The sequence below is a fragment of the Acartia tonsa genome, chromosome 11, assembly GCF_053477335.1.
Source record: "Acartia tonsa isolate MP-2025a chromosome 11, ASM5347733v1, whole genome shotgun sequence".
Lineage (NCBI taxonomy): Eukaryota > Metazoa > Arthropoda > Copepoda > Calanoida > Acartiidae > Acartia > Acartia tonsa.
The window spans coordinates 24,778,134-24,793,125 of NC_137270.1; the positions used below are offsets into that span (position 1 = coordinate 24,778,134).

Genomic DNA, 14,992 nt, shown 5'->3' on the forward strand with positions numbered 1-14,992 from the left:
AGCATCAATTATGCATTGAAATTAAAATTATGTAGAAAAAAGTTTTAAAACTTTGTCTTATTTCAAACAAAAAAATATTATTATATGTATTAATTTTCTCTTTACAGGTTACATTTAAGAAGCTTTTCATAGTGCCTATAAAAATGACGTTATACTGGCCTACCATTGGTAATCTAGTCTGTGTATTCGCCTATCATTGGTCATTTGTATTGTATGACGTCTTTTTTTATAGGCACTACAGCTTCTAAATTTAATAGCTAACCCACCATTGCAATGAAGCATTTGAGTAGGGCTATTAAAAGTAGCTGTGTTTAGTCCCCTTAGAAAGTGGGGATAGATGTCACCGCTTTTGGCCTACCTATTCTATTGGCGACATAGTTGAGGGAAAGAGAATGGGAAGGGGGAAAGAAACCCCCTAGAAAAGAGATTGGGTATAGGGTATTTCCTGACGTCAATAGGTGGGCCAAAAGCAGTGACATCTATTCCTATTTTGCTAGAGCAATATAGACAGCTACGCATTAAAATAGTCTAAAACCCTATTAACTATAATCTATATTTCAGCTACTGTCCTGATTTCCTTTGGAGTAGTACTCGGTACCACAAACCCTGCTCAGCTGGCCATCATGGCTTTCATAGGCAATACAATTTAAAACAAATATTAGATAGTTTTCCTATTTGAAAAATAACCAAAAATGCGTAACATTATCATAGAATATACAAACGGACAAAGCAAGTTATAGAGCAGATGTTTAGTTGACATAACCAGCGTTGCGGAGCCGTTTGATTTTGGTGCGGCTCCGGCTCTAGCTCCGGTTCCGACCTAAAATCAAGAAAAACTCGACATATTTTTTTTTGCAAAGTCTATTTTTGACTTTTGAAGGTTTTAAAGTTCAATTTTGATAAAAATGGACTTGAAAAACTTAAAAAGGGGCGTTTGCATACGACACAACAGAGTAACCAAATTAAAATTATTTAAAAAGATCTCTGTTTTTAGCTAACCCGGAGCCGGAGCCGTTTTTTAACGAAAATTACGGCTCCACGGCTACCGGCTCCGGCTCCACAACGCTACTCATAACAAATAAAATCCTGAAACCTTAAAAGATAAGTGTTTCGTGTACATAGACCATGACTGATAGACAGACGGACAAAACAAAGTACAGACAATATATAAACTAGATGTGAATTTGTCATAGGAATCTTCACTGAGAAGTACGCTTTCCTCATGGCGTTGCAGACTAGCGGACGGACAATGAATTATAGAGTAGCTTAGCTAATAATAGATAGATAGATAGAAAAGTAAAATAGAATAAATAAGTCTTATCACTTTAGATCCCTGAGAAACACGAAGTAGTAATACTAAAAAACCTTAATCTACAACTGATTTTGACAGCTTAAGTACACCTTTTGTATAATATAAAGCTCACTGTACTTTGCTTCAAATCAAATTATGCTACTTTCCCGTAAAGCAAGACTGGACCCCCCACCCGATATTTTTTTTAGGAAAAGGTGAATTTTAAAAATCTTTATTTATTCAATAAGTTTTCTTAGTTCGTTGGAGGCTCTAATAATGTAGGGATGGCCTGTATCCAATTTAACCTAACCTAATGTAGGATAAAAAAGTAAAAGTATTACTTTTTCTACTTCAGACATATATGCTGTAATAAGTGGGAGGGAAGAGGGTTTTACTCATTATAATGGATATCGTTCAAATGATTTACATAATCCAAGCAAATTAGAACCTTTTTAATTTCATTCATTTTAAAACTTGTTTTTGGCCAATTTTAAATTATGCATTAAAAAATATACAACAATTTCAATATAAATCTTTTAAAACTATCTTTAAAATAATAAATCAACTTTTCATGAAATGTACAGAAAAGAATGACAGATTGTATTTATTTAGCGCATCGTATTATAGACAGCATTCCGCGTATATTAAAATGAAATAGATTAAAACTTGATTTTTTTTAGCTCCGAGTGGTCGAAGGTCCAGTCTATGAAAACTAGTATTAATTCTAAGATTTTTCATTGATATTCGTGGAAAATTGTCTGTGATATGATGCTATGCATCCTTTTTCATTATGTTACATGATTAGTTCTAATCTAGCGGATATCAATCTGTTTACTATTGTCAGTTAGGGAGGGGTCATTGAGTCAATTTTACTATTATACAAAGTTTTATAAACACGTTTTCTTAATTGTTAGCTTAGAAACTTAGGGTACTTTTATCAAATTTTGATTTAATGTTTCAACCAAGAATTTTGAATTATACAAAGTTTATTTTTATTTATCATCATTGGGGAAGTATATCAATTACACAGATAAATAGATAGATCTTAAATTGTATAAAAAATGTACAGAGATTATCTTATTCAATGTGAACGAATATATTGGCAGAAACTTGTTGTCAGCTGTCGATGCCGGTGACACCATCTTTGTTCACATGTTCGGCGCATACTTTGGACTGGCGTGTTCCTTGTAAGTATATCTTTGTTCACATGTTGGGCGCATACTTTGGACTGGCATGTTCCTTGTAAGTATCTCTTTGTTCACATGTTCGGCGCATACTTTGGACTTGTATGTTTCTTGTAAGTAACATCTTTGTTCACATGTTCGGCGCATACTTTGGACTGGCTTGTTCCTTGTAAGTATCTCTTTGCTCACATGTTCGGCGCATACTTTGGACTGGCGTGTTCCTTGTAAGTATCTCTTTGTTCACAAGTTCGGCGCATACTTTGGTCTCACATGTTCCTTGTAAGTAACATCTTTGTTCACATGTTCAGCGCATACTTTGGACTGGCGTGTTCCTTGTAAGTATCTCTTTGTTCACATGTTCGGCGCATACTTTGGACTGGCGTGTTCCTTGTAAGTATCTCTTTTTTCACATGTTCGGCGCATACTTTGGACTGGCTTGTTCCTTGTAAGTATCTCTTTGTTCACATTTTCAGCGCATACTTTGGACTGGCATGTTCCTTGTAAGTATCTCTTTTTTCACATGTTCGGCGCATACTTTGGACTGGCTTGTTCCTTGTAAGTATCTCTTTGTTCACATTTTCAGCGCATACTTTGGACTGGCGTGTTCCTTGTAAGTATCTCTTTTTTCACATGTTCGGCGCATACTTTGGACTGGCTTGTTCCTTGTAAGTATCTCTTTGTTCACATTTTCGGCGCATACTTTGGTCTCTCATGTCCTTGTAAGTATCTCTTTGTTCACTTGTTCGGCGCATACTTTAGTCTCTCATGTTCCCAGTAAGTATCTCTTTGTTGACATGTTCAACGCATACTTTGGTTTCGCATGTTCCTTGTAAGTAACATCTTTGTTCACATGTTCAGCGCATACTTTGGACTGGCATGTTTCTTGTAAGTAACATCTTTGTTCCCTTGTTCATTGCATACTTTGGACTGGTGTGTTCCTTGTAAGTATCTCTTTGTTCACATGTTTGGCGCATACTTTGGACTGGCATGTTCCTTGTAAGTATCTCTTTGTTCACATGTTCGGTGCATACTTTTTGTTCTTGGGCATTACCTGTCAATTACCTCACACTTCAACACCCAACAGACAAATAACTCTTAGATTGCACGACCATTGCCTGAAAACTGTACATGGTAATGAGTTGCAAATGTCATATCATTAAGGCAATATAGCATTCCCACTACTTTTTCTAGTGTAATCAGTAGGAACCATTTTAACGTCTTTAATTATGACGTGGTGTTGAGATGAGATTCGAACTTATCACCTCCCCGGTCGCGGGTTGTTTACAGGGCCCTAAACCTGCAGGGTTTCCCAGTACATAATGCAACATAATCTAACCTGACCTATAGTGATCAACAAACATACGCCACTTCCTTTTATTTTAAAAATATTCATAAAATAAGAGGGGAAGGGGGGATATATCATTGCTCAAAACTATAATTATGTTAAAATCTTCTTTTCTAGCATGCTGTACAACAAGAAGGCCGCGGAGAGTGAGAAGGCCGGTGCCAACCACATCAGTGATCTCTTCTCCATGATCGGCACCATCTTTCTCTGGATGTTCTGGCCCAGTTTCAACGCCGGGGTGGCTGCTGAAGGTGACATTCTCAATTGATTGAGTTTTCGTTATAGGAGAAGCTTCAAGTAGGTCGTGGGATTGTTTTGGGCTATTGTACTGCCCTCTTGCGAAAATTCATTTTAAATGAACAAAATAAAAACAAAATTAATAATCATTTTATCTATCTATCTATCTATCTATCTATCTATCTATCTATCTATCTATCTATCTATCTATCTATCTATCTATCTATCTATCTATCTATCTATCTGAAGGTGATGCCCAGATGAGAGCGGTCATGAACACCTACCTGTCCCTGTGCGGCTGTGTTCTCACCTCCTTTGCTACCTCCGCTTTCTTCTCCCCCACCAGGTAAATATTAGGGAATTAAGGGTTAAGACAATGGTCGATAAGTTGATATACATACCCAATGATGATAAACAAGATTATCCCTTAAATATATCAGGTTCTATTTTTAGTTATAAGTATAAGTACTTATAAACAATTCATGGCATATTAGTGGACATCATCTTTATGTAAAAGTAACAAGATGTTTGTCTGTATGTTTATCTATTTGTTTCTCCTAAAGGATTTCGCTAACCACTAAACTGATATGGTTTTAATTTACAGATATTACAGGTTCCAGGAAAGGTTTATAACTATTTTGGGGGAGGATAACTTCACCCTTCATCCATTTTTTTTACATTTTCTTTTTCAAACTAAAAATCAAAGTGAAGGGTTGACTCCTCCCCCATCCCCTTGTCTCAAAAGCCCCTAGAGGCCTTTTGAGGTGTAGACACTAGTCCAAGGATAGCATTATAGATAACACAAATTATTTAGTAATATCCTCATATAAATTTTTTTTCAATTTTGAAAATTTGACCACCCAACCCCCTAAATCCCCCCCCCCCCTGGACAATGAACAACTCTGGACGCAGCGCTCCGCTCCCTAGCCTGCCTAGCCGCAGCGCTTGGCTCCCTTGCCTGCCTAGCCGCAGCGCTCAGCCCCCTTGCCTGCTTAGCCGCAGCGCTCGGCTCCCTAGCCTATAACCTAAACTAACCTAAAATAGTTTTACGTTCGTTGTCGTGGGGGGGAGGGGGGGTCCCGGGAGGGGGGGGTACTCAAATTTTCAAAATTGAAGAAGTGGAGAACGCTAATTATTTTGTTTAGAAAATTCTCCATGGAGCATATCCAGAATGCCACCCTTGCTGGAGGTGTAGCTGTGGGTGCTACTGCTGACATGATGATCACCCCGGTGGGAGCCCTCATCATTGGGTCATTTGCTGGCATCCTCTCCACCTGGGGCTATGCTAAGCTCACTGTAAGTTTTTTTTAGTAAACAAGGTGTTTTCTCACAAGTAGCCGATTGAGCACCGATACCTATTCTCACTTATTTAAAAAGAAAATTAAAAAAAGGGTGGGGGGGTTGTTAAGTTGGGCTATCCCTGTGGGGCCCATACCGGTGGTGCCCTAACATTTTTGTGGCTACCTTATACCCAAAAAAGCCTGAATAAATGTAAAAAAACTATTTTTTTTAAAAAGGTGTTTTTTTTTGGGGGGGGGGTGGTGGTTATCAGTACTTAAAGGGGCACTTGGTGTTCTAGCGCCGTAAACTATGTAGTAGTCAACTATCCGATTTGGAGGGATGATTTTTTAGCAGAGATTCAGATGATCAATAACCATAACTCACTATGGCCGTCTTTTTGTCCGTTATGTCTAAATTCATTATGGATAAAGTGTTTTATCTCCGCTGCTTTTATAAATAGATAACTGAATTTTTAGTTGAGATCTTTGGGAATCTGCTCGGTCAATCAATCTTTAATTTCTGTAATGCTGTTGAAAAAAGATAACATACCAACTTACGGTCGGTGCTGACAAAACTAAAATAAATCTTATATTTTTATTATTTTACTATCCGCGGAAAGTTGTCAATAATAATTTCATAAATAACTATTACTAAATTTATATTTTGTAGCCCTTCCTTGCTGAGAGATGTAGACTGCTTGATACCTGTGGTGTTAACAACCTTCATGGCATGCCCTCTCTCCTTGGTAAGTTAGATAGATAGTTAGTTAGATATATATATAGATAGATAGATAGATAGATAGATAGATAGATAGATAGATAGATAGATAGATAGATAGATAGATAGATAGATAGATAGATAGATAGATAGATAGATAGATAGATAGATAGATAGATAGATAGATAGATAGATAGATAGATAGATAGATAGATAGATAGATAGATAGATAGATAGATAGATAGATAGATAGATAGATAGATAGATAGATAGATAGATAGATAGATAGATAGATAGATAGATAGATAGATAGAGATGGACTGCTGGATACCTGTGGTGTTAACAACCTTCATGGCATGCCCTCTCTCATTGGTAAGTTAGATAGATAGATAGATAGAGATGGACTGCTGGATATCTGTGGTGTAAACAACCTTCATGGCATGCCCTCTCTCCTTGGTAAGTTAGATAGATAGATAGATAGATAGATAGATAGATTTTTTCATGAAAACTAATCTTGTTCTAAACTAATTTTGAAATAAAACCTTTAGGTGGATGTTTATCAATTTTGTTGGCTGGAATTGCCACCAGAAAACAGTATGACAAATACAATGGTGATGGTTCTGACAGGTATATCCTAAAATTACCTACAAACAGACCAAATAATTTTGCAGTGTCTTTTCTATTTAACAAAAAAATTTAATATAAAAAAAATTCAAATGCTGTTTTAACTAGTTAGATAATGCATTTTAGTGTTTTAATAAGAATTGTAGATTTTTAAAGAAAAAACAAGGATGACACAAATGAATGCAAAGATAAAAAAAAATAGCAAAAATAGACGTACTGATATTAAAAATTTTACAATAAATTAATTGTATAAGGCCAAAATAATTGAGGACAATTTGCATTTTGTAAATTAGTTCTGATATTGGTTGGCCTTAGATTCTTTGGTTGTATATTCATTAAAAGTACAATATCATATACCTGTGTCCCTAACAAAGGAAAAATGTGCAAGATTTCTTGATTATGAATTCCTATTTATTTTAGTTTCCATGAGATCTTCTTTGGTATCCCCGAAGGCGAGGGTAGAGACGCTGCTTGGCAGGCGGGCATGCAGGCTGCTGCCATTGCCATCACTCTAGGCATTGCCATCACTGGCGGTCTCGTCACAGGTATAGTTAAATAGATGACAAATAGATTTCTTGATAGATTTCTTGATAGATTTCTTGATAGATTTCTTGATAGATTTCTTGATAGATTTCTTGATAGATTTCTTGATAGATTTCTTGATAGATTTCTTGATAGATTTCTTGATAGATTTCTTGATAGATTTCTTGATAGATTTCTTGATAGATTTCTTGATAGATTTCTTGATAGATTTCTTGATAGATTTCTTGATAGATTTCTTGATAGATTTCTTGATAGATTTCTTGATAGTTTGCTTGATTATCAATTTATTAAAAGATAGATTAATCAATTTATCGATAGTTTTATAGATTTATCCATAAATTAATGATAGATACTGGATAGATAATTAGATAGATTGATGGATAAACAAAAAGATAAATGGATAGATTAATGAAAGAAAAATTTTTTTAAATGATATACACCAATTTATTTGTCTAGGTTTGATAATGAGAATTGTAGGAGCTTTCTCGGCCAACAAAGAAAATAGGTTAGTGTATGATTTACTATTATAGGATTCAATGTAAACATAATCCTACTTATATGAAAGTAATGGGATGTCCGTGTGTTGTTCTTCTTTACAGTAAAGCTTCTCATAGGTCTATGGAAGGTTTATAATTATATTGGGGAGTAGACCATAACACTTCCAAGAGAAATCGCCCCAAGAATAAAAATTCTGAGATGACCCAAGAATAAAAAAGATCGCCGCACCCCTTATTAATTTTTTTCCACCATTCCATTCCAATATTAGATTACTAAAAAGGGATAGTTGTCCTAAGATCCCGTAAACGGCTGGACCGATCTTTACAAATGTTCAGTGGAATCTCTATATTTATTAAGGGAAGATTTTCAGATTTAGGCTTTTTTTTAAGGGGGGGGGGGGGAGGGATAGAAAACCTACCTTTCCCAAAAAATACTTCCCACAAAATAATCTAGATGATAGAGGAGTAGCCACCAGTAATATTAAAAGTAAAAGCATATGTAAAAATCTCATAGTTTTTCATGTTATATGCATAAATATATAATTTCAAATTAATTTTTATCTTCAAAACTTTTAAATTGATTATTTGAAAGTACAGAACAATAGAAAATTTTTAGATTGGTATATTTAACATTTAAGTTAGGAGAATAATTCAGTAGACGATTTTCATAAAAAAAAAGTGGATACAACGCGGCGAATAACAAAACGGCGAAAATACAAAAAGGCGAATGTTACAAAACGGCGCAATTACAAAAAAATATAACTATGTAGGTATTTCTTTAATTTATTATTCAAACAAAGAGAAAACAAATTATAAATTAAATAAATGAACAATTTATGTGTTCAAAAACAAAAAAAATACAAAAACAGTGTCACGGTTTCCAAATAGGAACTCTTTCATGTTTGCTCTCTTATAACTCTTGAGGGACAACTTCAACATATCCAGCCTCTCTGTCCTTCTGTCCTTCCTTAATGGGTTAGGATTGGTGGCATGCCCAGTAGAAACTGAGTAGATAGAGTGGTTCGATATTCTTTATATATAAAATTAAATAAAAATTGGATGATTTTCATTTAAAAATTGGAACATATTTTTTATTTTTATTGTAGATTTTTTTTATATTATATTATAAAGTATATTATTTTTTTTCGCCGTTTTTTCGCCGTTTTGTAACATTCGCTGTTTTGCAATTTCGCAGTTTTGTAACATTCGCCTGTTTGTAATTTCGCCGTTTTGTAACATTCGCCGTTATGTTTTTCGCCGTTTTGTATCCACTCCAAAAAAAGATTTAATAAAAAATATTTCAAAGGCAAATTTTTTATTCCAGTTCAATTTAAAAACTCTGAAAAAAAGGTCGACACAAAATATCTTTAAATCGACCTAGAATTTACATATGTCGTCGTTTGTCTTTCTTGAACAAGGCTTTTGAATATTTTGAAATAGACCCCCCACCCCCCCAGCCTTTTATTTTTTGTAAGGGCCGGGAGGTAATCTTTACTAAAATTTTAGAATGCCTCCCCCCCCCCCCCCCCCATCTCTTGATGAAGGGGGGGCGGGTACCTCTTTTTAGACAAACACAATGTTCTTATTGAAGTTTTATGATCATAACTATTGTAATTTTGAAATTAAACATTAATTTTTTTCAGAGAAAACCGTGTGTCCTCCAAATTTGGTCTGTCCTATAGCGACCTCTATGATGACAATGGCTACTTCCACGTTGAAGAAGAAGAGACGGCTTAAAAAATGCGCAAAATTAATTGGCGCCATCGAAAATGACGCACATTAAAAATTTATAAAATCTAGAGAATATCAAATAAAATGCCATAAGAAAAAAATCACTATAAAAAATGTCTTAAATTAGGCTTAAACATATGGATATAGAATATGTAAATATTGTGAGAGATTCTCGCATACCCTAATAAAATATTTTTCCTAGCTGGCTAATATAATGAACCCCCCCCCCCTCTTTTGAAAATTCCCGATCCCCTTCCATGACCATGGACCAACATCTGAATACTATATTAGCAACCTAAATTGACGAAAAAAGTTCCCCTGTCATAATATCCACGTATTCTAAATCCATTATAAAATTAAAAGCAAGAATTTAAAATCGTAAAACTTGTAAACAATTATATTAATTGGTCTGATTACCATTCTGTTTGTGCCATATGATTTTTTTTATTTGTTTGATTAAACAAAATATAATTGATTGAATGTATGTATGTAACATGTAACTGTTAAAAATCAAATGAATTAATAATTATTTATCGCATTGTACTATAAACAACTTTCTGCGGACAGCTTAATTCCAGTATGGCTTCGAACCGATTAATATCCGCTGGATAAAACTGGTTCTAAGTCATACTGAAAAATCATGTATTGTGTTTCTACGAATAATGAAACAAAGTCATAATATTAATACGATTTAGCTTGGTCCTTAAGTCCTTCGGGGCTAACAAAACTGGAATTAATCTTTAATTTTACTTAACATGGTTAGATGTCTATAATACGATGCGATAAATAACTAATATATTTTTTATTTTCCATACTACGACACGATTCATGATTTTTCAGTTGAGGCTGAGAACTGGTTTTAATCCAACGGATATTAATCAGTTGCGAAGCCACTCTGTAATATTTAATAAAGATATTTGTTTATTTCTGTATAATAGATAACTATGTAGTAAAGTAAAAATGAAATTCTACTACGCACACCACTGTAAATATTCATTTTTTATGACTGATTTTTTAATCATTTTTTCCAGTCTTGTTTCGAAACCGATTAATATCCGCTGGATTAGAACCGGTTGTCAGCGATACTGAAAAAAAATCACGCATATCATCGTATTACATACCATTTTCTACGAATATTAAAATAAAAATCATAAAGTGAATAGCATTTTTGCTAACCCGAGCCTTCGGACCCTTTTTCATTTCAATAACCGCGGAAAGCTGTCTATAATACGATGCGATAAATAACAATTCATCCACCTTTTTTCCCTAAATTTAAAAAATCGTCTAAATTTTTTAAATTCCTATGTAAATATTGTTGAGCTTAAACCTACCAACCATTATAAAAATAATATTTTAATCATGAAAAAAACTAAAAAAATAAATAACTATTGTGTTAAATGTTATATGAGTTTATGTGAAATAAAGTATACAAAAGTTACATTTTTATTAACCTTATATTAAATCCTTATTTGTATCGAATGATCTCGCTAACCACTGAACCAAAAAGTTTCTCCTTTCCAGTGAAGGTTCTCATAGGTTCAGGGAAGGTGTACAACTGTTTTGGGGAGGGTATTTCAACCCTCCAAAGAGAAGTCATCCCAAGAAAAAATAAGGGTTGAACGAACTGACCAATGAAAAGGTTACATGATAGCAATCTAAATTGATGAAAAATCTTCCCCTCTCATAATATCCACTTATATTATATATCCATTTAGATACATAATTTTAAAAGGATGGCGTGCCATACCCAAATTATATAAAAACAAGGATGACAACATCCATAAGTAGCGAAGCTCAAAAACTATAAATAGACAACTGGAAATGATCTATAGAGTATGTAATATAAAACTTCATTAACAAAAATCACGAAACCTTTTAAAATGTATATTGTATAATGTTTTTTTGAAGCATTAAGCTAATAAGAAAAAACGTTAAAATCTAAAATTCGATTTAGCACCCCAAAAAAAGTAAGTCTTTAAAAAACTTGGTCAAAATATGAAGAATGTTGACTTAATTAATCACTAAAAAATCCAACCGTTTATCTTGAACAGGAGTTGAGAAAATCACAAAAACTTGAAAAACTAGGAATCGATCTAGCACCCTAACCAATAAAGGTATCTTAATAAAAATAGGTGGAATTATGTATAAAGTAAACTTGTTCAATCCCTGAAAATTTCAACTGTCTATCTTGTATAGGGATTGAAAAAATCATGAAAACTTAAAAATCTAGGAATCGATCTAGCACCCCAACCAATAAAGGCATCTAAATAAAACTTAATCGAAATATGTAAAATCTAAATATATTTATCCCTGAAAATTCCAGCCATTTATCTTGAACAGGAATCGAGAAAATTACAAAAACGTAAAAATCTAGGAATCGATCTAGCACCCCAATTAACAGACAGACGGACAAAACAATGTATAGATTAGATGGGCATATGTCATATGAGTCTTCACTAAATATTTCAGCTGTCTATCTTGAATAGGAGCCGAGAAAATCACGTTTCCCCCATAGCGTTACGGACGGACTGACTGACTGACTGACTGGCGGACGGACGGACGGACATAGTGAATTATAGAGTAGCTTCGCAACTAAAAACAAAGCATGTAATTTAAAACTCAGCAAAAAAAAGATTACAGGGGGCGTTTTACATTTTTTATGTGTATTCAAACATTTAATTTTATAAAAGTGACAAGATATCTATGTGTCTGTCTGTTTGTACCAAAGAATCTCTCTAACTGCTGAACCGATTTGGTTCTCCTTTACAGTGTAGCTTCTCAAATATCCTAGGAAGGATTCTAACCATTTTAGGAAGGTTACCACTGTCCCCCATGTTGCATAAATTTATTAATATCGATTATCACCTTATTCCTTTAGATCTCTGCTTTAAAGAGATATTACATCACAATAAAAACTATTTTGCCATTTAAAAAAATATTAATTGAGATGAATAAATTTTGATAAAAAATTTGGAATTATTATCATTTCGGAAAATAACCTTGGCTAATTTTGGCAATAATAACCCCTCGATTGCACAACCTTTGCTATAAAGTTACGCCTGTTATAAATTGCTGTTGATGGCCCTGACAACTATCTAACACATTTCAAGACAAAAAACGGCGAATTAATTGTAAAAAGTACGGAAATGTCCTCATTATAAAAAAGTTACTTTCTCTCAAAGTGCTTGTTAAGACCCCCCCCCCCTCCCCAACTCCCTTTTCATTAAAATATATTGAAAAATACTATTTTTAAAATAGGAAAGCGGGTAGTTTTTACTATTTTTAACCTCTAAAGGGGGGGGGGGGGGCGGTGTCCAAGCCCTGTATAATAGAAGTAACAGGATCACTATCAGTTTGTCTTATCCGAAGGATCTCGCCAACCAACAAACCAATATGGCTCTTCTTAAAAGTGCAGCTTCTCATAGGTCTTAGGAAGGTTTATAACGTTTTGGGAGGATATTACCACCACCCTCCCAAGAGAATTCGCCCCTAGAAAAAAATTACTTACCCCTCTGAAAAAAGTTTTTTTTTACTTTTCTTTTAAAATCTCAAATAAAAAAGGGGTTAACAAATTCAACTTTCAAGTGCCCCTAGAGGCCTCTGGGGGCGTAGCCGCTAGTAATTTAATAAACAAACACACGAAAAATCCCTCCTCCCCCCTTTTTTTATTTCAATAGGTAGGTGGGGGCGCGGGTTCGGTGCTCGACAAGGCACTTTTAGGGGAATTGCTTTAAAAATATTTGCATAAAAATTTGGCGAAGCATCAGTCCATTTAATTTTGCATTTTTTGTTGCAAGAATGTGGATAAACCGGATTTTTAAGTGTCCACATCCTTCCACAAATTAGCATTTCGCATTAGTGATTCAAAAATATTGCAAAATTTTCAATGATACACATTTAAAGATTTATTATGTACACGGCATAAATGAAAAATATTCATAACCGACATAATAATACTAATAACTGTTATAATTTTGACACCATTTTTTATTGGGAAGTATTTTGTACTGTACACTGTTTATATAATTGATGAGTTTTTAATGGTATACTAAGAAGCAGTGAATAAACAGCCTGATTTTTACTTGTATGTGATGAACTGAATTTAGTTTCCGAAAGTGTGCATAGCTTCCGCGTCCTATCTCAATATTTGCTACTAGCTAAAAAAGCTTCAAACTTTTTAAAAAATCTAAATTTGAAAAATTTAAATTTTTAATGTATAATGTGTCAATCGTTTATACATTAAATCGCTTTTCCATTTGACCGGAGTCGCTGAAAATAGGGACTGCAATAATTGGGTAAATATGCTGTACACTTTAGGAATTTAGGGCTCGAATAGGAATCCATTTTCAGCTGATCTTGTATGTATATGCAAAACAAGGATGACATCATCCATAACAGCTGTCATAACTGAAGGGACATTCTCAAAATTTGAAGCATAGCTACTAACAGTGAGTATTATTGGTTGTCCTACACTGCCGCACGACTCACATTGAGTATTCTTGGTTGTCCTACACTGCTGCACGACTCACAGTGAGTATTATTGGTTGGCCTACACTGCCGCACTACTAAAAGTGAGTATTATTGGTTGGTCTACACTGCCGCACTACTGACAGTGAGTATTATTGGTTGTCCTACACTGCCGCACTACTAACAGTGAGTATTATTGGTTGTCCTACACTGCCGCACTACTAACAGTGAGTATTATTGGTTGGCCTACACTGCCGCACTACTAACAGTGAGTATTATTGGTTGTCCTACACTGCCGCACTACTAACAGTGAGTATTATTGGTTGTCCTACACTGCCGCACTACTAACAGTGAGTATTATTGGTTGGCCTACACTGCCGCACTACTAACAGTGAGTATTATTGGTTGGACAAATTGTTGTCAAAAAAGGCTTTCTGGATACAAGTAAAGGGTTGCTACGCTTTCTAAATGTTACCCAACTGTTAGAGGAATCATTATATAAAGTTTAAAACGGTTAGGACAATTCTAATTTTAGAAAATCTTCGCTTTTAACAAGTGAATAGTTAAACATCTAATTTGCATGATAATGAATAAACCATCTAATTTTATTTTTATTTTTAAGTATCTTAAAAAGTTGAAATAACAAAAATGACAACATCCATAAAAAGCGAAGCTCTGAAACGGTGGAACAAATATAAACATTAAGACTTGTTGAGTGTCAGAACTGAATAATAGGGATTAGGGTTGGGCCGGATATCTGGCCAACGTTCGATATCCGGCAATTTACTGGATATCTGGCCGGATAACCGGATATCCGGCGTCAAAAATCAGCCGGATATCATGTTACCGGATAGTTTCAATATCCGGTATCCGGCCGGATATTGAAAATGGCCGGATATCCGGCCGGATAACCGGCCAAACCGGATATCCGGCCCAACCCTAATAGGGATATAAATGTAAAAAAATTCAAAACAGAATTGTAAGTAAATTTGTTGAAAAACTGCTCAAATACAGGATAGTGTTAAAGACATACTTACATTTTTACTACTTGATTATAGAGATGCTTTGCTTATAA

The 14,992-nt window shown here is 34.4% G+C and overlaps 1 protein-coding gene across 3 annotated transcripts in view; it reads left to right on the plus strand.

Moving 5' to 3' along the window:
- The window catches only part of Rh50 (Rhesus blood group-associated glycoprotein Rh50), a 47,985-nt gene extending 37,097 nt beyond the window's left edge, over nt 1-10,888 (plus strand). For all 3 annotated transcript variants that reach the window (XM_080176461.1, XM_080176463.1, XM_080176462.1), the window contains 10 exons: nt 562-636; nt 2,361-2,478; nt 3,938-4,071; nt 4,307-4,403; nt 5,203-5,353; nt 6,008-6,083; nt 6,604-6,682; nt 7,100-7,224; nt 7,679-7,727; nt 9,363-10,888. In XM_080176461.1, the coding sequence (XP_080032587.1) occupies nt 562-636; nt 2,361-2,478; nt 3,938-4,071; nt 4,307-4,403; nt 5,203-5,353; nt 6,008-6,083; nt 6,604-6,682; nt 7,100-7,224; nt 7,679-7,727; nt 9,363-9,456 (998 nt within the window). In that variant the 3' untranslated portion in view covers nt 9,457-10,888. The remainder of the gene's footprint in view (nt 1-561; nt 637-2,360; nt 2,479-3,937; nt 4,072-4,306; nt 4,404-5,202; nt 5,354-6,007; nt 6,084-6,603; nt 6,683-7,099; nt 7,225-7,678; nt 7,728-9,362) is intronic.
- Nucleotides 10,889-14,992: the final 4,104 nt, after the last annotated feature.